Source organism: Octopus bimaculoides, chromosome 20 (genome assembly GCF_046866305.1).
Source record: "Octopus bimaculoides isolate indiv1 chromosome 20, ASM4686630v1, whole genome shotgun sequence".
Lineage (NCBI taxonomy): Eukaryota > Metazoa > Mollusca > Cephalopoda > Octopoda > Octopodidae > Octopus > Octopus bimaculoides.
In genome coordinates this window covers 36,335,026-36,358,601 of record NC_142947.1, presented here as the reverse complement: position 1 = coordinate 36,358,601, position 23,576 = coordinate 36,335,026, and the positions used below count along the sequence as shown (strand labels likewise).

At 37.6% G+C, this 23,576-nt stretch overlaps 1 protein-coding gene across 2 annotated transcripts in view; it reads left to right on the top strand.

Moving 5' to 3' along the window:
* LOC106877390 (lipid scramblase CLPTM1L) overlaps positions 1-22,760 on the top strand; it is a 48,105-nt gene extending 25,345 nt beyond the window's left edge. The window contains exons 10-19 of one of the 2 annotated variants that reach the window (XR_016237653.1): positions 3,033-3,136; positions 4,213-4,278; positions 6,574-6,624; positions 9,986-10,068; positions 11,100-11,134; positions 13,478-13,533; positions 15,801-15,845; positions 18,234-18,349; positions 19,936-21,618; positions 21,672-22,760. Coding sequence is in view for 1 of the 2 variants with exons in the window: in XM_089338357.1 (XP_089194483.1) it covers positions 3,033-3,136; positions 4,213-4,278; positions 6,574-6,624; positions 9,986-10,068; positions 11,100-11,134; positions 13,478-13,533; positions 15,801-15,845; positions 18,234-18,349; positions 19,936-20,035 (656 nt within the window). In the remaining variant the exon portion in view is untranslated. Of the gene's footprint in view, positions 1-3,032; positions 3,137-4,212; positions 4,279-6,573; positions 6,625-9,985; positions 10,069-11,099; positions 11,135-13,477; positions 13,534-15,800; positions 15,846-18,233; positions 18,350-19,935 lie in introns of both variants that reach the window. The other variant, XM_089338357.1, reaches the window with a different exon arrangement.
* The last annotated feature ends 816 nt before the right edge of the window (positions 22,761-23,576 follow it).

Genomic DNA, 23,576 nt, shown 5'->3' with positions numbered 1-23,576 from the left:
TAGTTAATCTGGTAGGTCTTAAAAAAGGCACCTAATTTATTACTGTATTTGATGGTATATAAGACACACATTTTTACTCCAAAATGTCTAAAATATCACCCCAGGTCAAATTGCTTAAACCCTTTAACATTCTGATTACTCTGTCAAATGTAATGCTTAATTATTCATGTTATTTTTAATTAATCCTGCATTATCTCATAGCTTTGAGATTTGGAAGATGTGGTTGCATATTTTTAGAATGATGTCATGGGGGAGATGAGAGAGGCCAGATCTAGCTGGTTTGAACATAAAGCAGGTAAAATATTTCAGCTAGGTACGGCCTGTTTAAATGCTAAAGGGTTGAATATTACATGCTTTAATGCACTAAACATTTTTTCCTGAATATGCAGTGCTGAAAATGGAGTGTGTCCAATATGCCCTTGCATTTTTTATGCCATCTCGAATACAGTATGCGCTTTGTCTTGACATATATACTAAAGAGCATAATCAATACAATTGAAATGAAACAGTTTACTAAAACCAATATAAGCTATGGGTGGACTGTATTACTGGTTATTAGTTTGTTGTGCTCCATTAGACCTTTAGCATATCTGGCCCAAATATTCTATGTTTCATGTTCAAACTGACAAAATCTAGCCTATCACACCTACCCTACAATGTCATTCTAAAAAGTCAAGACATACCATGGAAATCACAAAGCTACAAGATAAATACATGATTAATTCAAAACAATGTATTATATTTGAGAGTAATATGAATGCTGAAGGGTTAAAGAATGAAATAGAAATAATTGTGTTGTAAAGAAAAAAAAACAATATTAGTTATTGATTAATACCATTTTAATTTGGGAATATAGGAGACAACTATTACATGCTTTGGTCTTATTTTGAACTCGTCAGTCGAGCAAAGACTTCATATTAGCAAGAGCTAATCTAGTGATGAAAGCATCACTAAATAGATTTGCAAGATTGTACAATAGGTTTGGATAGAAAAATAGAAATGTTTTTTACTGTTGGGGCTTCCACTTAACCCTTGAAAACAAAACCAATTCTCCAAGCATCTCAAATCCATCATTGCCAGGCATGGCTGTATGGTAAGGCATGACTGTATGGTTAAGAAGCTTATTTTACAACCATATGGTTCGGGTTCAGTCCCATTGCGCAGCACCTTTGGCAAGTGTTTTCTACTATAGCTCCAAGCCAACCAAGGTGGACAAGAACTGAACTGTGTGCTAGCCTGTTCTGTGTGTGAATATATATATAGCTTCCGCTATCTGGGCGACCAAGTTAGTAGTGGGGGTGGGTGCGCTGAAAGTGTAGCTGCTAGAATAAGAATAGCCTGGGCAAAGTTTAGAGAGCTCTTACCCCTGCTGGCGACAAAGGGACTCTCACTCAGAGTAAAAGGCAGACTGTATGACGCATGTGTACGAACAGCCATGCTACATGGCAGTGAAACATGGGCTGTAACTGCTGAGGACATACGTAAGCTCGCAAGGAATGAAGCCAGTATGCTCCGTTGGATGTATAATGTCAATGTGAATACCCGTCAGAGTGTAAGTATCTTGAGAGAAAAGCTGAACATTAGAAGCATCAGTTGTGGTGTGCAAGAGAGACGATTGCGCTGGTATGGACATGTGGTGAGAATGGATGAGGATAGCTGCGTGAAAAAGTGCCACACCCTAACAGTTGAGGGAACCCGTGGAAGAGGTAGGCCCAGGAAGACCTGGGCTGAGGTGGTGAGGCAAGACCTTCGTACATTGGGCCTCACCGAGGCGATGACTACTGACCGAGACCTTTGGAAATGTGCTGTGCGTGAGAAGACCCGGCAAGCCAAGTAAGATCGTTGCCAGTGCCCCTGGACTGGCTCTTGTGCGGGTGGCACATAAGATGCACCATTTTGAGCGTGGCCGTTGCCAGTACCGCCTGACTGGCTCCCGTAGGATTTTCGAGCGAGATCGTTGCCAGTGCCCCTGGACTGGCTTGTGCGGGTGGCACATAAAAGACACCATTTCGAGCGTGGCCGTTGCAAGTATCGCCTGACTGGCCTTCGTGCAGGTGACATGTAAAAGCACTTACTACACTCTCTGAGTGGTTGGCGTTAGGAAGGGCATCCAGCTGTAGAAACTCTGCCAAATTTAGATTGGAGCCTGGTGTTGCCATCCGGTTTCACCAGTCCTCAGTCAAGTCGTCCAACCCATGCTAGCATGGAAAGCGGACGTTAAACGATGATGATGATGATATATATTTATATACATACAGTTTGGCTTCATCTGGAGAAGGAGCACTACTGATGCTACTTTCATAGTCAGGCAACTGCAAGAGAAACATTCAACTAAGAATAAACCGTTATACTTGGCATTCATTGATATAGAGAAAGCCTTTGATAAAGTACCCTGCTGTGTGATGTGAGTCTTGGGCTGGTGCCACTTACAAAGCAGTTAGGGCAGTGTCATGTACAAGCGACCCTGTGGTGCCATGTAAAAACACCTGTGCAGCACAACGTAAAAGCACTTGTGCTGTGCCATGTAAAAGCGCCCATGTGGTACCATGTTAAAGTACCCAGCACACTCTGTAAAGTGGTTGGCATTAGGAAGGGCATCCAAACATTGAAACCATGCCAAACGAGACTGGAGTCTGGTGCAGCTCCCCAGTTTGCCAGCTCTGGTCAAACCATCCAACCCATGCTAGCATGGACAACAGACGTTAAATGATGATGATGATATGTGTGTGTGTATGTGTATATGTATATATATATGTATATAAAATAAGTACTGGGTTCAGTCTGTTCGTCTAAAACCCTTCAAGGTGGTGCCTTATCATGGCCGCAGTCCAAAGACTGAAACACAGTAAAAGTTAAAAGAAAGATAATATCTTGGTGATTCTCAAATGTTTTAACCTGTTGAAACATAAACCACAATTCAAATAAGCAAATTTGAGGAATCGTAGGTGGACATCTCTTCCAGCGAGTCATGGTTTTGATGTCTAATGTGAACATTTGTTGTGGATTTCAAATTTCTCTCTTCACCATTGCAGTTGTGTGGAGATGTGTCTCAACAATGATCATCTTCCTGTTTCTATTGGACCAAGAATCAAGTTTACTTGTACTTATTCCGGCTGGGATTGGAGCTTTCATTGAGGTAAGTTTCCAGCTCTGGTGAAATGAAATGATATCTAATGTTTACATGCTTTTACTTCTTTATGTTTTTTTGTTTTAAGTATAGTTGCAGGCATGGTTGTGTGGTAAGAAGTTTACTTTGTATATTGATATATATTATTGTAAATTATTGTATATTGTTATTTTGATAATATTGGGTAAAAAGAAACTGATTTCGAGGGGTGTTCGGTCAGCGGGTGCCGAATACCCCTCCCATTTTTTACATTCATATATATCATTTCTCATCTCATTAATGTGTTTGTCTAGCCTGCATTGCTTCTTTGTACTGCCCATGTGGAAAATTTAATGAAATAAAGAAGTTTACTTCCCAACCTCATAGTTTCCGGGTTCAGTGCTCCATTGTGTGGCATCTTAGGCAGTCTCGGGCTGATCAAAGCTTTGTGGGTGAATTAGGTAGACAGAAACTGAAAAAAGCCTGTTTTATACACACACACACACACATCTGGCATAAAGTCACTTCCCTCAATATTACCCTCCCTTAGTTGAGTGGTCTTATCTTGTGAGTTACTTAGTGACCTCACGACTGCCAGTGCCATATAAAAAGCCCCCAGTACATTCTGAAAAGTGGTTGGCATTAGGAGGGACATCCGGCCATAGAAACCATGCCAAAGCTGCAAACATTGGAGCTTGGCACTATCTGTTGCACTATCCAACCCATACCAGCAGAGAAAAGGGACATTAAATGGTGGTGGTGGCTGGGGCGGTGGTGGTGGCGGTGATGTTGATGATGATGATGATGATAGGCTTCCCCATAGTTTCTGTCTACCAGTTTCATTGACAAAGCATTAGTTGGCTTCAGGGCATTTGTTCAAGGTGTCACACAGTGGGACTGATCTTAAACTGCCACATGGTTATGAAACAGACTTCTTAATTACACAGCTTTACCTTAATAATTGTTAACTGGAAAAAAAAAAAAAAAAATTGATATCATTAAAATATTCATCTTTTAAGTGTATTTAACTAATATTTGAAAACTGATGGATTGTTGAGAAATAAATGCCAAATGATCTCTAATTTAAAACGATTTTGCTTTTGCAGGTGTGGAAAGTTAAAAAAGCATTCAAATTGAATATAACATGGTCTGGTTGGAAACCTTTCTTTGAAGTAAGTAAGACCAGTAAGGAAGAAGTTGTGTGTTTGTCCAAAGAAATAGGGGATGGCTTTTGTTGGTAGAAATTATTCATGAGTTTAGATAAATTTTTTTCCCTCTCAGTCCTCAAACATCAGATTCCCCTTCTTCCCATAACATAAAAGCCTCACTGTATATTTCTATGTATACATTTATAGCAACACACACTCTCTCTCTCTCTCACTCACACACACACACACACACACACTTCCTCTCTCTCTCTCACACACACACACACACTTCCTCTCTCTCTCTCTCACACACACACACACACACACACACACACAGAACAAGCTATTTCTTTTAAGCTGTATTTATTTTCCAAACAACATACCATTATGAAAAGTTTTCTTTCTTTACCAGTTGTTGAAAGTTTGATTTAAAAAGAAAACAACCAAAATATTTTTATAATGATTTGAAACCAAAGTACTGTTGTCTTAACCCTTTAGAATTTGTAACATAAAGGTGTTAGAAAAGTTGATGCATTCATAAAAGAAAAAAACAAAACAATCGGAAAGAAAACAAGATTGTGTGATTCAGTGATGGTAGTGGCGGTGGTAGCAGTGGTAGTGGTGGTGGTGTCTGGTGGTGGTGTCTGGTGGTGGTGTCTGGTGGTGGTGGTGGCAGTAGTGGTGGTTGTGATGGTTGTATTGGTGGGCTTTCCTACCATTACGAGAAATGTGACATGTCATCAAGGTCAGATATCAGTGGATCTGAATACTAAATTTTCTTTGCTCTTGTTATGAATTTGACACATCACTCATTGCTCACTGCACAAGCAAATATTGTTTTAGCTTCTGCTTTTTGAAGTTTCTGTACGGAATAACTGTACCTGCTGGAAAATAATGGAACGCTAGGAAAACAGTATTGCTTAAATGTCGTTTCAACTAATTATAGGTGCATGCGTGGCTCTGTGGCAAGAACTTGTGTGCATGTGTATATATATATGTATATATATATATATATATATATATGTGCGTGTATGTGAATATTGATAATAATTCTACTGCAGATACAAGGCCTGACATTTGGATGATGGGGTTAGTTGATTACATTGACCCCATTACTCAAATGGTACTTGTTTTGTTGACCTATCCCTTTATTAACCACTGAGGGTTTATATAAAATGATTGTGGACAGTACAAGTCAATACAATAGAAACAGAGTGAAACCAGATATTGATCAAAATCTAACACACCAAGGGACAGGTTTGAAAGGGGAAACAGAAGGGTTTGTTATTGTAGCGCAACATCAGAACTTACCTGCCAGAAACTACTATGCAAACGTCCTTAAAGACAGATATGACCCCTCGTGCAGAATTTGCAGAATATTCACAGAGACAATTGATCATGTTGTTTCTGGCTGCTCAGTCCTCGCTGAAAAGGAGCACCTCATAAGATATGAGAGACTAGGGCAGTACATCCACTGGAATGCTTGTAAATACTACAAAATTAAATCTCATGATAAGTGATACAGGCACTGTCCTGAGGATGTCACCATCTTTTGGAACTTCTCAATACAAACAGAGAGAAAAATTGACTCCAATCAACCAGACATTGTGATTAACGACTACAACAGAGGAACTTGTCTGTTAATAGCTATGTCTGTCTCACAAGATCAAAATATCTCAAGAAAGGAATACAAAAAGCTTTCTCACTATAAAGATCTGCAAATTGAAATCACAGAAATGTGGTAGCTTATTACTACGATAATACCAGTAATAATTGGTGCATTGCGAATGATAAAGAAGGGAGCTGAGAAGTATATTAAGCAACTCCTTGATAACTCCAATTTCCGTGAACAACAAAAAATAACTTTGATGGGTACAGCCCATATACTACGGAAAGCACTCTCCTAAAATGGAATAAATGTGGTGATAATTTTAGCATGCATAGCAAAACAAAAGTGCCCTTGCTATTCTTGGCCTCCGGAGGATGTCCAGTACTAAGGCAGCTGAAATAAAGTTATAATGAAAGGAAGCCATAAGTAATAATAATAATAATAATAATAATCCTTTCTACTAAAGGTACAAGGCCTGAAATTTGGTGGGGAAGGGGTCTAGTTGATTACATCGACTGGTGCTTGCATTTTATTGATCTTGAAAAGCAAAGTTGACCTTGGCAGAATTTGAACTCAATGTAAAGAGCCATAAATAAATGCTGAAAAGTGTTTTCTCTGGAAAAAAAAAAAAAAAAAAAATTCATGATGATGATGATGATGACGACTCTTTGTTAATTCTAATGTTCATTTCTGTTTCTTTTTCTTCCTAGTTTGGAAAAGTATCAGATAAAGAAAAACAAACTAATGAATTTGATTCTGAGGTGAGTCTCATTTGGAATATTTTGTATTTATTTAAATCATGGACAAGTGTTTGTCTGCATCTGGTTAGTAGGCTCTGTGGTCACAAAAGCAAAAGAAAGAAGACATAGATAATGTAGTTTTCGATACACTCTATAAAAAACTGGCATGGCTGCAACTACAGCCTTCTTCAGAGTTGTGCAAGATCTAGAACTTAAGAATACAAATCATGGTGATGGAAAACAAGCATGACTAAGACGCTTGCTTTGTAAAAATGTGGCTTTGGGTTAAGTCCCAATGCACTGCACTTTGGGTAAATGTCTTGGGCATTATGAATGAATTTGGTAGACGGAAACTGTGTGGAAGTCCAGCATGTCTGTCTGTGTCTACCCATCTGTCTGTCTGTCTATAATGTATATAGATATATATATAGGGTAATCTTCAAGTTTAGGGGTGTAAAAAAGTAAATAAAAATATTCAAGGGAAATAACTGAACGATTTACCAGTATTATCCATTTTCTTTTAGCTGTTTATAAATAAACCACACACGTGTTTTTTTTTTCTAAAACAGCATGCAACGGAAGGAGAGAACTTTGTCGATGGAAATGATAATGAAATTCAACAGATATTATTAGATATTTATTCAAGAGTCAGCATGCAGTTCTAGAAATTCACCTACTCAACATTATACACTTCAGCAATGGCAGCCAAAAAATAAGCAAATGTTTTTTTCTTTTGGGATTGAATTCCGCCATGGAAATTCATGTAGATAAGATGAAAATAATTCATCCGATGTCCCTGGCTAAGAGAACACTCATCTACAATGTGTTTTTTGCATTATATCTTTGCACCAGCAGTAGATAAGCAACTACATTCTGTGTCTTGAGCTGCTGCATAACTCACTAATATTCCAATATTCTTCTAATATTAATTCACAAGTGAGTATTTCATTTTCAGGAACAATAAGTTGTTGTGCAGCCGGTCTTCCACAAGGCATTTTCGATCTCTCAGCCGGTACTATGATATTCAATGACGTGTGTCATTTATATATAAACAGTTAACTTCAATCAAATCACGTGTGTGATTTATTTATAAACATAGTACGGATAATACTGGTAAGGGTTCAGTTACTTATCTTGAATATTTTAATTAATTTTTTTTACATCCCTAAACTTGAAGATTACCTATATATATATATATATATATATATATATAAAACAAATAATAAATGAGTATATGCATATATACGTACAGGTATGTGCATACCTACGTCTACCTGTATATATAGGTGCATATCTGGGTACAGGACATTGCAAACAAAACGTAGACAAGAAAATAATAATAACCAGAGTACAGAAAACACAAACCACATAGAGAACATTTTCCTTCATCAGCTATCCCCATTTTAACACCGGCGTTTCGAAGAGTTGGGCAGGACGCATCGTTAAAATGGCTCTTCCCATGGACCGCAAATTAAATTTGTATACACAAATTAAACCTGTGCCATGGAGGAATGTAGTGGCGGACAAAAAACAAGACAGGAAAACAAACGGAAAATTATGTGTATATGAACGCTGTGAGGCACAAACTTAAAGCCGGGACGAAGTAAGTTCGCGTGTTTGCTCGGTGATAGTCAAGGAAGAAAAGGATTAGTGACCGGAAGCATGTGACCAGGGAGGAGTAAGGAAGAGAGAGAGAGAGTGGTAGAGGGAGAAACAAGGGGAGGAAGTAGAAGAATAGGTGAGCAACGGGAGGAAGAGAGAAATATAGTAGTGACAGAAGGAAGAACGAGAGGAGTAAAGAGAGATACGTAGTAGTAACAGAGGAAGAACGAGAGGTAGAGAAAGTGATAGAGTCGCGTCAGAAAATATAAAGTTGAAAAAAACTACTTACAACAGGGATATATATATACACACATTATAGACAGACAGACAGACAGGTAGACATATATATATATATATATATATATATATATATATATGTGTTTGTGTGTGTGTGTATATGTGTGTCCCCCACTGTTTAGTTAGCAACTGTTGATTTGTTTATGTCCCTGTAATATCGTGGTTTGGCAAAAGAGATTGATAGAATAAATACCAGACTTACAAAACAAACAGTACTGGGGTTGATTTGTTCGACCAAGGCTGTACTCCAGCATGACCGCAGCTCACTGAATGAAACAAGTAAAGGGTAGAATATAAAAGATTTGTTCTATCGCACGTTGTGACAGCAATTGTGAAGATTTTAAGGGAAATAATTCTAATTGGTTTCGTTAGCAAGGGAGATAACTCCATTAATAATCACATTTCCTCTCAAGTTTTGTGTTCTAAGTATGTACGCTACTATTGTTTTTTTTTTTTTAATGACTTTGCTAGAATTTAAACTCAAAACACTATACTATCTATCTAGATAAAATGAAGTATCAAATATCTTGTTCTGTCATCATATCTTTGAGTTGTATATTAAAAATTAAATTTCATTAACTGAAAGTGTTTTCGTAAGTGCAGGAGTGAAATTTGTTCACAGGTGCAAACCCAGGTCCAAAATTTATTACAAACAAGGTCGATTTCTTTCAGCCTTAACAGAACAGTTGTTTGACCATGTTCTATTATTATTATTATTATTATTATTATTATTATTATTATTATTAATATATTAGTACATCAACAAATCCAGATGAATCCAATAATGGAAAAGTAATGGAAAATGTGGTGTCATTTTGAGCACTTTTACACCATTCTACTTGTGCAATATATATATGTGTGTGTGTGTGTGTGTGTAAGTATATGTATATATGTATAAAATTCATCATCTTCATTTAATGCTTATTTTCAATGCTGGCATGGGTTGGACAGTTTGACTGGTGCTGTCTAGTTGGAGGACTGGGGCAAGTTCTTCTGTCTGCTTTGGCATGGTTTCTGTGGCTGGATGCCCTTTCTAATGCCAACCACTTTGCAGAGTGTATTGGGTTGGGTGCTTTTTCCATGGCACCAGCAACACTGAGGTCACTGAACAACTTGCAAGACAAGACCTCTTGACTAGGGTGGTGGGGTGTAACTTTTAGTAAGGTAGTTTTGTGCCTGTTGAGGAGAGGTTAAAGTATGATAGAAGGACAGAAGCAGGTGTCTTGCATTAGACAAGATACATGGTTACCTCTAGCTGGAAAATGAGTGAGAGTGAGCAAATGAGAGAGAGAGAGAGAGAGGGAGAAGTCAGTGGTGAAGATATGTGGGAGCATACCCTCAATTTACAAAAGGTGAATATGAGTAAATAATGTATTTCAGCAAAAGGTATTTTGGCCCACTTCATACTTTATATGTTTCATTATTTTATCGTTCAGAATTCATTTACAAATCTTTTCCTTCATCATTTTAATTTTTTCTTCAGGCTATGAAGTATTTGTCATATGTACTCTATCCTCTGTGTATATGTGGTGCTATATATTCCTTAATATACATCCAATATAAAAGGTAAGAATCTGATGTTGATTTCTTTTACAATAAATAAATAAATAGATAAATAAATAAATGAATGCATACATAATTAAAATATAATAGAAATTATCATCATCATCATCATTTAATGTCTGTTTTCCATGCTGATATGGGTTGGACAGTTTGACTGGAGCTGGTGAGGCCATGTGCTGCACCAGGATTCATTTGTTTGTTTGGGCTTGGTTTCTATGGTTGGATGCCATTCCTAATGCCAACCACTCCACAGAGTGTCTAGGTGCTTTTAATGTGGCACCAGCATGAGTTTTGACCTTGAATTGTAACACCTCTTCCCATTGGTGGGTCAGTAGGGGTGCCCAAATCACTGTTCATCATCTCCTTCTAGCTTCCAGCTTAACTCCTCTTTCTTACAAAAGGCTTTTCCTGCTGCCTCTCCCATCCTGTGTACAGCTACCTTTCACTCTTACTTTTTTGTTCCAATGAGTGCAAGTATTCAAATGGTATGTCTGTCCTGAGCTGTAAAACTCATACGACCAATTAATCTGTTTTCTAAGGTGTAAAAGTGACTGATATCACAACACACTTGCCTTGAATGGGATGCCAGTTTGAAGCAGGGTTACTCATTCACAGCTGAGTGAACTGAGGTAACATGAAATTGTTTTGCTCGAGAACACAATGCAGAAATTAGAACCATGATCTCACAAGTGTGAGTACAACACCCTAACCACTAGGCCATGCAAGCATTCCCCTTATTGATATATGTGTGTGTGTGTCTGTGTGTGTGAGTATATGTATATGTATATATAAAAATCATCATCTTCATTTAATGCCTATTTTCAATGCTGGCATGGGTTGGACAGTTTGACTGGAGCTGGCTAGTTGGAGTTCTTCTGTCTGCTTTGACATGGTTTCTGTGGGTGGATGCCCTTTCTAATGTCAAGCATTCCCTTTACTATTGTTCTCTTTAAATAATTTTCTGATTTTGTTTTTCTTTCTGATTCTATTGCCTTTATGGTTTGATTAAGACAAAGCTATTTTTGTAATTTCAGTTGGTATTCCTGGTTCATCAATTCTCTAGTAAATGGTAAGATAATTTTTGTTTTCACTTCTTTTTTATCTTATAGTGAGACTGCTGCAGTCTTATTGAAACACTGTTGTTAGTGTTTATTTGTTTATGCTGGTTTGTTATATGCTGTTGACTTAAATATATCTGGTTAAAAAATTTTTTTCTTGGCTGGTTCTTCTAGAACTATCTTATCCAATGTCTCCAGTTTTAAGACAGCAGGGAATTATTTGAGGGCGTTTGGATGCTATTTCTAGAATGCTGAGCTGCCATGTTGAGTTAAGGATCTGTTGCTGGATCTAGTTGGTAGCTAGAGTAAACTGGTAACTACTTCAGAGGAGCAGAGTCCACCACTGTCACGATGAAAAGGGGATTGAGAAGAAAGAGTACATCTATGAACTTATAGTTGAAACATGTTAGTGATTGAATCTTTCCCAATTATCTGAATGTCCTTTAGGATTTGGTGTAAAATAACAGTTCTTAGTTTTTTTGTCTTTGTTGTGCACATAAGACAAAATAAAAAAGTATCAGTCGACTTTACCTGGCTGTGTGAGAACCAGCATGCCAAAGAATAGACCTGACATTTCCTCCGAGTGTTGTAAAAGGTGACTAAAAAAGATTGATGTAGGGGCTGCATACTGAACTCATAAAACCCTGACCAGCAATTACTACCTAAACAGACCCATCAATTTCTCTCCTCTGGGGAAATACCTCCTTTGCATATATAACATGTCATATGGGGAAAACCTTGGAAGACAGGATGGGTTGGAGGGTTGCCACCTGAGTAGTGCAATGGTGTCATCTGCCAGGAGTACGGAATACTGACAAATGGTGGATGCAGCAATGTACTGCAACAGTGCATGCCCCTATATCTGGCTTGACCTGACCTTCACATGGAATGTTTTGAAAAAAAACAAACCAGAACTGTCTTAAAGTTAAGAATTAAAAAAAATATAGAAAACTATTATTGTATTCGATGGTATAAAGATGCATGGGTATATCAGATGAACTCCAAGCATAGGTCCAACTTCTCCAATTGGATTCAGGATGATTGTTTTAAGACATTTAACTCTCCAGTTTACAAGTTTCAGTCAAACCGTCTAACCTATGCCAGCATGGGTTAGATGCTAAATGATGATGATGATGCGTTTTTGGAAAAAAACGTATCTTATGTGCCAGCAAATAAGTTATTTACCTTATATTATCAATCACATATGTGTATGACAAAATTATAAGTGAAATTTTTCAAGAAACTCAACCATTGAGTGGCTGTGTGAGAAGTAGCTTGTTTACCAACCACATGGTTCTGGGATCAGTCCCTTTGCATGGCACATTGGGCAAGTGTCTTCTACTATAGCCTTGGGCTGACCAAAGCCTTGTAAGTGGATTTGGTAGACAGAAACTGAAAGAATCCTGTCGTATATATATATATATATATATATATATATATATATATATATATATATATATATATATATATGTGTGTGTGTGTGTGTATTTGTGTGTATATGTTTGTGTGTCTGTGTTTGTCCCCACAGCATCGCTTGACAACCGATGCTGGTGTGTTTACATTCCTGTAACTTACCAGTTTGGCAAAAGAGACCAATAGAATAAGTACTAGGTTTACAAAGAATAAATCCTGAGGTCGATTTGCTCGACTAAAGGTGGTGCTTCAGCATGGCCGCAGTCAAATGATTGAAACAAGTAAAAGAATAAAAGAATATTAGCATGGATTTCTTTAAGCTGAAATTATATTTTTAAACATCCACAGTGCACCTTGATCCCCCTTGTGTGCATCAGTGTGCTGCAGTGCACTGTTTGAGAGCTACTGGCCTAGAGTGTTAGTGTGTGAAGCAGTAGCAGCACCATCGCCACTGACCTGGGCAGTACTTCAATGTGGAGTTACTTACAACTTTGTTGATGGTCAGAAGTTGATCAGTGGTTAGAAGTTCGTTTCCACATGGCACTTTGGGCAATTCTTCTACTATAGTCCTGGGCCCAACTAATGCCTTGTAAGTAGATTTGGTAAACAGAAACTGAAAGGAGCCTATCATATATCAATGTGTATGTGTGTGTGTGTGTATTATGTTCTCCTTGCTGTGACATCACATGATAGTTGTAAACAAGTGTCACCATCATGCAAGTGGTGTCCTTTGTTTCCAGTTTTCCATGTAAACATTGTCTGATCATGGGGGAAAATATTACCTTACTTGGAAACAGGTGAGGGTTGGTGACAGGAAGAGCATCTGGCTGTAGAAAATCTGCCTCAACAAATTCTGCCCAATCCATGCAAGCATGGAAAGGTGGACATTACATTGATGATGATGATGATGATGCTTTCACTGTGTTTTTATTTATTTGCAGGTGTTTATTTGTTTGGGTTTCTCTTCATGCTACCACAACTCTTCGTAAACTACAAGGTACAGTTTCAAATTACTCATTACTATTTATATTACCTGTTGTTATGTCCAGTGCAGTAGTTGTGTGGTTAAGAAGTTTGCTTTCCAACCACGAGGGTTCAGGTTCAGTCTCACTGTGTGACACTTTAGGCAAGCATCTTTTATTATAACCCTGTGGCCTACTAAAGCCTTGTGAGGGGAATTGGTAGATAGAAACTGAAAGGCGGTGAGCTGGCAGAAACGTTACCCCGCCAGGCGAAATGCTTCGCAGTATTTCGTCTGCTGTTACGTTCTGAGTTCAAATTCCGCCTGGATCGACTTTGCCTTTCATCCTTTCGGGGTCGATAAATTAAGTACCAGTTACGCACAGGGTCGATGTAATCTACTTAATCCCTTTGTCTGTCCTTGTTTGTCCCCTCTATGTTTAGCCCCTTGTGGGCAATAAAGAATTAAGAAACTGAAAGAAGCCCTTTACATGTATGTATGAATCTATGTAGGTTTGCATCCACACATACACACTTGTGTGTATGTGTGTGCATGAGTGTGGGTGTGTGTTTGTCTCTTTGTGCTAAAGTTGTAAATGAGTGTCATTGTCATACTGGCGGTGTTGTTCATTTCAAGTCTTCAGTGAAAACATGTCTTATCCTGGAGAAATATTACATTACTTAGAAACAGGTGGAGGTTGGCAACAGGAAAGGCATTTGGCTGTTGAAAAATCTGCCTGAACAAATTCTATCAGACCCATGCAAGCATGGAAAAGTGGATACTAAATGTTGGTGATGATAATGAGGAAATTGATTACCGTAAATCCTCGAGTATAATACGCAGGGGATTTTTAGGGGGCTGTACCTCTGAAAAACCTAAACCTTGTGTATAATAAGCACCCCTTCTCTAACTTGAGTCAAGGTCTATATAATGTCCTTGGCTTGTAAACGTATATACGGTAGCGTACTTTATTATTATTCTATATATAACATAATGCAAAAGTGTAGCTTTTTTGTGTACTTTGTTTGCAGAAAATAAAGAAATAACAGTAATAACGTCAGTGAAAAATAAATATTAATTAAATTACCTTTACATATTTATCACTTAGAAAATTTTGCTTAGAAAATATTTTTCATTTTTAACCTTATATGTAGTAGGCACTAGAAATTTTGACCTTTAAATTTTGGGAAAAAAGTGTGGATTATACTCGAGGATTTACAGTAAGAAGAATTCATAGACTCTGAAGTAGGGTTATTTGGAAGAATATTTCTTTGTGAAATGATGTTATAAGTAGACAATAAGAAAGATTATCCAAAAGTTGTAATGGTTGTTTTGGTTATCATAATGATATGGTAATTTAGTTGTGTCAGTTAAGCTTGAGAGTGTTGTTGTTATATAGCCTTCAGGTTAGCTTTGATTGAGCAGATTATGATCAAAGATATTGCATCTGTCACTATTCCATCTTTTATCTATTCATAGTGTATCTTTGATAGCAATGTCTAATATTTCCTTCATTATTTGAGATGGTAGGATGTGATTTAAAAGGGATTTGGCTGCCATTTCTAGCATGTCAAATGACTAAATCAGGTATGGGTAACCTTTTTCAAGAAGTAGGTTGAAAAGTGGGCCACATGAGACATGGCTCATCATCAGGTGGGCCACACTATTAAAAAAAAGATTCAAGGTAATTTTTTGTTTGGTGTACCATTCAGAAAAAGCCCTAAGGACGGAATTGTTAGCACATTGGACAAACTGCTTCACAGAATTTCTTCCAGTTCTTTAGAATTGGAACTCAGAACAGAAAGAACAAATTCTAACAATTCTCTCTTGGACTGGAAATTTATTTACCAATTCCAGTACTTGACTGGCACTATATTTTATTTGCTCAAAAAGATGAAAACTAAAGTTAAATTAGGCAGTATTTGAACTTGGAATGTAAAAGGTTGTATCTGAGTACAACAGGAATTTTGTTCAATGCTCTACCAATTCTACAAATCCACCATCATTAACTCTGGAAATTACTTTCATAATTTATTGTTTTGTTCTGTCATTCTGTTTATCCAAGATGGCAAGCTGGCAGAATTGTTAGCATGATGGACAAAATGCTTAACAAAATTTCTTCCAGCTCTTTATATTCTGAATTCAAATATTGCTGAGGGTGACGTTGTCTTTCATCCTTTTGGGGGTCAATACAATTTTACTGGTATTGATGTAAATGACCTGCTTCCTCCCCTTCTAAATTGCTGACCTTGTGCCAAAATTTGGAACTATCATCATTAATATATGTATTTTTCTTTTTACAGTTAAAATCAGTGGCTCATCTTCCATGGAGAGCATTTATGTATAAGGTGAGTTACATATGTTTATGAATTTGTTTTGCAAGATTTCTGATGTGAAATCGTGTGTCGAAACAGATATTGTTAAATTTTGGGATGGTCATTTTTTATTCTTGCCAAATAAACATACACACTATACATATCCATTCTTCACTTATTTAACAAGTGAAGAACGAATATATAGTGTGTGTATTTATTTGCCCCCCCCCCCCCAAAAAAAAAAACAAGACCATCCTGAAATATAACAATATGTGAGTTACATAACTTCATTTTTAGCCTTTTGCCTATCCAAAGCATTTTCATAAGTTTGTCCTAAACATCAGCACTTCTTTTCAGACATTTAGTTAGCGCATGTTTTATACATTCTGATTAATATATAAAGTTTCCCTTTTATAAGTTTCCAGTTGCTCTGGTCATTGAACAAAATTGGGAATGTGTATCATATATGATGCATGGACGCCAGGGAAATATGATCTATGTATCGTCTGGGATACACAGGACAGGCAAAGGGTTAATAAGAAGCAGAGGTCCCTGCTGATGTCTCTAAAACTCCTTAATCCTTTGCTTGCCCAAAGCATTTTCATAAGTTTGTCCTAAAAATTCCATGCTTGTTTCCACACTTTTTAGTTAGTTCATGTTTCACACATTCCGAGTAATATAACACTTTTGTTTCATAACACCTTGAGCTGACCAATGCATTGCAGGCCCATTGTATATGTATTTACATGTGTGCATATATATATATATATATATATATATATATATACACACACACATATGTATATATTTCATATATAAAAAAATGTATATATAAAAAAATATATATATTATATATTCAGTATGTAGAAAAGGAGTAGGTAGTAACTCTATAAGATGTACCCGGTGCAAGCTATGGACACATAAGAGGTGCAGCAACATCAAAGGCAGGTTAACTAGCAAGTTAGTTTTTGTTTGTGGCAGATGTTCAGGTGCAATAAAGACTGCAAACAAACAGGAAACAACTTCTATCTCATTCCAGGGTGAAAAACTAGAGGTAGTCGATAGCTTCCGCTATCTGGGCGACCAAGTTAGTAGTGGGGGTGGGTGCGCTGAAAGTGTAGCTGCTAGAATAAGAATAGCCTGGGCAAAGTTTAGAGAGCTCTTACCCCTGCTGGCGACAAAGGGACTCTCACTCAGAGTAAAAGGCAGACTGTATGACGCATGCGTACGAACAACCATGCTACATGGCAGTGAAACATGGGCTGTAACTGCTGAGGACATACGTAAGCTCGCAAGGAATGAAGCCAGTATGCTCCGTTGGATGTGTAATGTCAATGTGAATACCCGTCAGAGTGTAAGTATCTTGAGAGAAAAGCTGAACATTAGAAGCATCAGTTGTGGCGTGCAAGAGAGACGATTGCGCTGGTATGGACATGTGGTGAGAATGGAGGAGGATAGCTGCGTGAAAAAGTGCCACACCCTAACAGTTGAGGGAACCCGTGGAAGAGGTAGGCCCAGGAAGACCTGGGCTGAGGTGGTGAGGCAAGACCTTCGTACATTGGGCCTCACCGAGGCGATGACTACGGACCGAGACCTTTGGAAATGGGCTGTGCGTGAGAAGACCCGGCAAGCCAAGTAAGATCGTTGCCAGTGCCCCTGGACTGGTTCTTGTGCGGGTGGCACATGAGATGCACCATTTTGAGCGTGGCCGTTGCCAGTACCGCCTGACTGGCTCCTGTAGGATTTTCGAGCGAGATCGTTGCCAGTGCCCCTGGACTGGCTTGTGCGGGTGGCACATAAAAGACACCATTTCGAGCGTGGCCGTTTTCGTGCGGGTGACACGTAAAAGCACCCACTACACTCTCTGAGTGGTTGGCGTTAGGAAGGGCATCCAGCTGTAGAAACTCTGCCAAATCAGACTGGAGCCTGGTGTTGCCATCCGGTTTCACCAGTCCTCAGTCAAATCGTCCAACCCATGCTAGCATGGAAAGCGGACGTTAAACGATGATGATGATGATGATGATGTATTTATATATGTCTGTGTGTGTGTCTTTGTGTCTTTTGTAAACCTCCACCTCCCCACATTTCAACCACTGGTGCTGGTGTGCATACATCCCTATAACTTAGTGGTTTAGGTATAGAAACCATTAGAATAAATACCAGACTTACAAAGAAAAAAAAAAAACAAGACCCCCCCCCCCAAAAAAAAACACGAGTACTGGGGTCAATTCAGTCATTTAAAACCCTTGAAGGTGATGCTCCAGCATGGCTGTAGCCTAATGACTGAAACTTAGTAAAATACAAAATATAAAAGCTACGATCTTTTTATTTATTTATTTAACACAGTGTATCTTGGATGAAATTATCCAATGTGTTTATTTTCCCCCTATCCTTGAATTTTCTCTCCCTATTTCTTTGCAGGCCTTCAACACCTTCATTGATGACGTGTTTGCCTTTATCATTACAATGCCAACAGCTCATAGACTTGCATGTTTCAGAGATGATGTTGTATTTTTGATTTATCTATACCAAAGATGGTGAGTTCATACCTACGTGCTATCTCTCAAAGTTTGGTGGGGTTTCTTCCTGCATCACTTTCCTTCGTTTTTGGTTCTCTTAGCTGCAGTAAGTACATATAACTGAGGGGTGTATATTAGGTGGCTTAGTGGTTAGGATATTTGGCTCATGATTGTAAGGTCATAAGTTCAATTCCTGGTGGTGCATTTTGGTCAGCTTGTGGCTATAGTCAAAGACACTTGCCCAAGGTGTCATGCATTGGAGGACTGAACCCAGAACCATGTGGTTGAGAAGCAAGCTTCTTACCACACAGCTACACCTCTAAAATTCTTTGATAAAAGATAGAAGATTGCTCAAAGTTTGTAAAAAATTCTTATGATATAAAAAAACATACAATTCTTACTGGTTAAGAACAAAGCTTCATAAACATATGTACGAAATCTGAAAGGTTGCTTTGGTGTAGTGGTTAGCACATCTGTTATGTCTGCTGAAGATGTGAGTCCATGTCTTACAGGCAACCTTCAATTGTTTTCCTATCCTTGGGTTAGAACCCAATATTCTATATACTATTATTTATAGTTTTATCTACTTCAAGTCCCACCATTGAAATCATTTATTTCAAGGAAATGAATAGTGAAGGGTTGTTTGGCTCAGTGGTACAGAATGCTCAGCTGGAATTCAAAAGGCACAGAGTTTGATTCTCCATAGTGGCTTCCTGGCTATTTTTTGTCCCCGTAACTTACCAGTTCAGCAAAAGTGACTGATAGAATAAGTATTAGGCTTAAGAAAAAAAAAAGTACTGAGATCAATTTATTTGATTAAAATTCTTCAAGGTGATGCCCCAGCATGGTCACAGTCTAATGACTGAAACAAGTAAAAGACACAAAAAATAAAAAAGTTTCCTATTTATATTTTCCTAAATGTTTAACTTTGAAACAGATTTTTGTTTACGCTATTCAAGTCCTTCAATTTTCTCTGTCCAAAAGGGGTTTTTAGCCCAATGCTGTTATTTTAAGTTTCTCTATGAAGTGTACTAATCATTTCTTATTTAATCTCCAGTGGAACCACTGAAGTGAAAAGATAGAAGAATTATTGTATAAAGATATTTAATATAGGCGCAGGAGTGGCTGTGTGGTAAGTAGCTTGCTTACCAACCACACGGTTCTGGGTTCAGTCCCACTGCGTGGCACCTTGGGCAAGTGTCTTCTACTATAGCCTCAGGCCTACCAAAGCCTTGTGAGTGGATTTGGTAGATGGAAACTGAAAGAAGCCCATCGTATATATGTATATATATATATATATATATATATATATATATATATATATATATATATATATATATATATATATATATATATATGTATGTATGTGTGTTTGTGTTTGTGCCCCCACCATCGCTTGACAACCGATGGTGGTGTGTTTACGTCCGCGTAACTTAGTGGTTCGGCAAAAGAGACCGATAGAATAAGTACTAGGCTTACAAAGAATAAGTCCTGGGGTCGATTTGTTTGGCTAAAAGGCGGTGCTCCAGCATGGCCGCAGTCAAATGGCCCCTGTTTCACCTCCTTATTTTAAAACTTCATTGATGATGTATTTTATTTTCTAGGTTATATCCTGTGGATAAGACCAGAGTCAACGAATATGGTATGTCTTATGAAGAAGACAAAGTCAAAACTGATTCAAAGAAGAAGAAGAAAGATGAATAAGAGATGTTTAAGTGACTATAAAATATTGTTGTTTGGTTCTGCCAACCACAGGAATATTCCAAAACGATGCACAAAAAACAAAACAAACAAAAAAAATCCACCCTTACAAAGAACACTTCTTCCCTGATTTGTGTATTGACTTATATGTTTGTTATTGTCTATTATAAGTCTCCTCTTATTGCCCTTATTGTCCCCTCTTTCTTGTGTCACATTATCTCTTTTACTCTCTCTCTCTCTCTCTCTCTCTCTTGGCCTCTGTATCATATTATCTCTCTTACTTTTCTCTCTCTCTCTCAAAAATATCTTTCTTAAGAGGCTGTACTTCAGTCAGTACAGTGTGTTGCTGTCCTGCTTACAGAGAAAACAACGCAAAGGAGGGAACCATTCCTGGTATTCAGAATTTCGTTTTTTTTTGTCGTCATGTCTCCTACATCTTCTTTTTCTTTTTCCTCCTTCTCCTCCATATGAGGTCATTTCAAATGTAATTATTGTCAGCTCCTATATTTATTTATATTTATATTTTTTTGTGTGTGTGTGTCTTCAAAACAACAGAATTTGCTGTTTTTGTGAGACATTCCAAAGACTAACCACACTATTGTTATTGTTGTTTACCCCAGGGCAAACCTGATTGAGCATACCTATGATCATAGATATTCCAGCAGTAACCACCTTGTCTTTTTGTATATTGAGGGCTACATCATTTAGCAGGTCAACCAATCATGTAGAGTCCCCCCTCATCGACTCATTCTCTAACACAGTATCACAAACTTCTGTAGAAGTAGCCATGGTAAACCAACCAGTAGGAACCAAGAGTTTTAAAGTGAAAAGCTATGACGCATTCTCCTAATGTGTGATGTTTCAATGAACCAGACTTGTGTTTTGTGATTATACTTTTGGCTTAGAATGTCAGAAGATATTTGTGAACAGACTTTTAACCTATGAATTCATTTAGTTCTTTTGATTCAATCAATCAACGAACGTACATTTGGGATGAGGAATGTCTGGGATCGGAAAGTGATAGGGTACAAATATATTGATGAGTCTGGGTTGGCAGAGGGTTGGTGGTGTGTGGGGAAAGAGGGATGGAGGAACGGCTAATTAAGCTTAAAAAATGCAAGAGGTGTTTGAGGACATATTTGTTGACTTAATAAATCAATCAAATGTATTTTAATTAAAAATTGTACACATGTTCTCGATATAAGCTTTCTTGTAAGATTATTCCATGAATCTACGTTCAGCTTTGATGACCGCTTCAATGCTGGACCAGAATCATTGAGATGCCTGCATTAAATGGTCAATATTCATTTTGAAAATACCTGGACAATGGCAGCCTTCAGGGAAGCTATGGTGCTGTGAAGATGTTGGCTAGTCTCCCTTACAGTTAATGCTCCAAATATAGTCCTCCATGGGATTTAAATTTGATGAATTTGGAGGCCACAAGTTTGGTGATACACAATCATTGTGTTTGCCTGACATAATATCTTGGGTTATGTGGTCTTTGTGAGAAGGTGCTGAGTTGTGGTGAAGCACATATGGCCTTCCATTGTGTACTTCATCCATCCAGCACTTAACAACTATCTCCAGTGTCAATGCTGCTGGATACACTGAGGTGTCTCTAGCACCTCAGTGTATCCAGTAGCATTGACGCTAAGAGCCTGTAGAAAGATGTGAGGTGGCATGACATGACCTTTGTCACTCACCCCTTCTGAAACCATCACAGTTGCTGGAAACTTAATGTGCATCATTCTTTGGAGGCATCTGTCATTTCTCCTGTTGGACTCTTGATCTTTATTGAAGTATTTTTTATCAGAGAAGAACCAAAACATGCCATGTTTGTGAGGGTTTTTAACCATGTTAAGTAACCTCTTGGCACAGATTAAATGGTTTTCTTATGTCTTTACAGACATGGATTGACCTCTCCTCAGTACATAGGATTTATATTAAATGTTCTCTTGCACCAACGTTCTCATAGTCCACTCCTTTATCTCAGGTTCTTAGTGATGGCCCTCATTGATTTTTTGGGGCTCATCATTGATAATGTTTTGAACACATTGGATGGATTACATTGTCCTTATAGTGTCTGAATATTTTAGACTGTTTTTCTTTTTTTTTTATCTTCAATACAGTTGAAACATTCCTACCAGAGTTTTCCAATTCTGAATTTTGTGTACAAAAAATCTTGCAACATTTAAAAAGTTGGCAGTTTCTATATCACTCTGTTTTGCACAGATAGCAACTATGAGGCTGCATGCTTTTCCATTTCTTGTGTTAGCATTTTATCTGTCATGAGGGAGCTTGTAATTGGTTTAAAAGGGAGTAATATGCTGTTAAATAAGTGTCCTCAAATACCTCTCACACCTTGTGTGTGTGTGTGTATGCACATGCATGTCTAAATATATGTATACTTGTGACCATTTATGTGTGTGTGTGTGTGTGTGTGTGTGTGTGTGTGTGTGTGTATGTATGATATCAGTTTCTAAGAAGTATTTTGCACATTGGATAGGATATACTAAAGTTTATTTCATTGTCTATGGCATTCATGTGTGTGAATAACATTTCCTTCTTCTTTTATTTTCATTTTCTTTCTTCCTTTCCTTCAATCATTCATTCTCTCTCTCTCTCTCTCTCTCTCTCTCTCTTAACCATCTTAACAATGCCATGAGAGTCAGTCTATTGATAACTTTTTGCCCACACAGCAGCAAGGCAGCACAATTTGAACTCAGCACTGCAAGTTAAACAAAACACTCTCACGACGTACACAATGTTGCACTTCTCTGTGATTACCTATTTTACTCCTAGGTGGACTGGGCCTGGAAGAGCTAGGTGTATGTAGGGTTGTTTTTGTATGAAACAGCAAAAATGTTAATGCCTTTATAAAAATAACCCCTCTTAACTCTGACCAATGGGGCCACATCTACATCCCTTGGCCAGTAGCAATTCTTAATCTATAGTTGGGACTTTGGTATGAAAGAATCAACATTTTGATGTTCTTTAAATCTTTTAATGAATTTGGAAAAATGTCTTTTTCTCTTCTTTTTTTTTCAAATTCAGTTTGATGAAGGAGACCAGATTTAATGTTTATTTTTTAAAATCTAAATTTCATCCAGGGAAGCAGCATATATATATATATATATATATATATGTATATATATAAATTGAAGCTGCTGCAAAATGTGACTTTTTATTTGAAATGTCATGAAGCTGTTTATTCAGGAAAGCTTTTATACTTTGGTTTAGAAGTAACATATTTTCTGATTATTTATTTACATATGTTTTTGGTGCTAAATCATAGAAATTGTTTGAGAATTGAGAAAAAAATCTTTGAGATATCAGAGACAATGGTAGAATGCTTTTGGTCAAAGACAGAGAGGGGGTGTGGGAGAGAGAGAGAGAGAGAGAGAGAGAGAGAGAGAGAGAGAGAGAGAGAGAGAGAGTTCTTGAAAATAACTAATGATTAAAAATGAAATCTTCCAAACTATAAGAAGAATGGCACAGGTATCATTATCATTTAAAAGAAAATCACATTTGTTTTAAGCCCTTT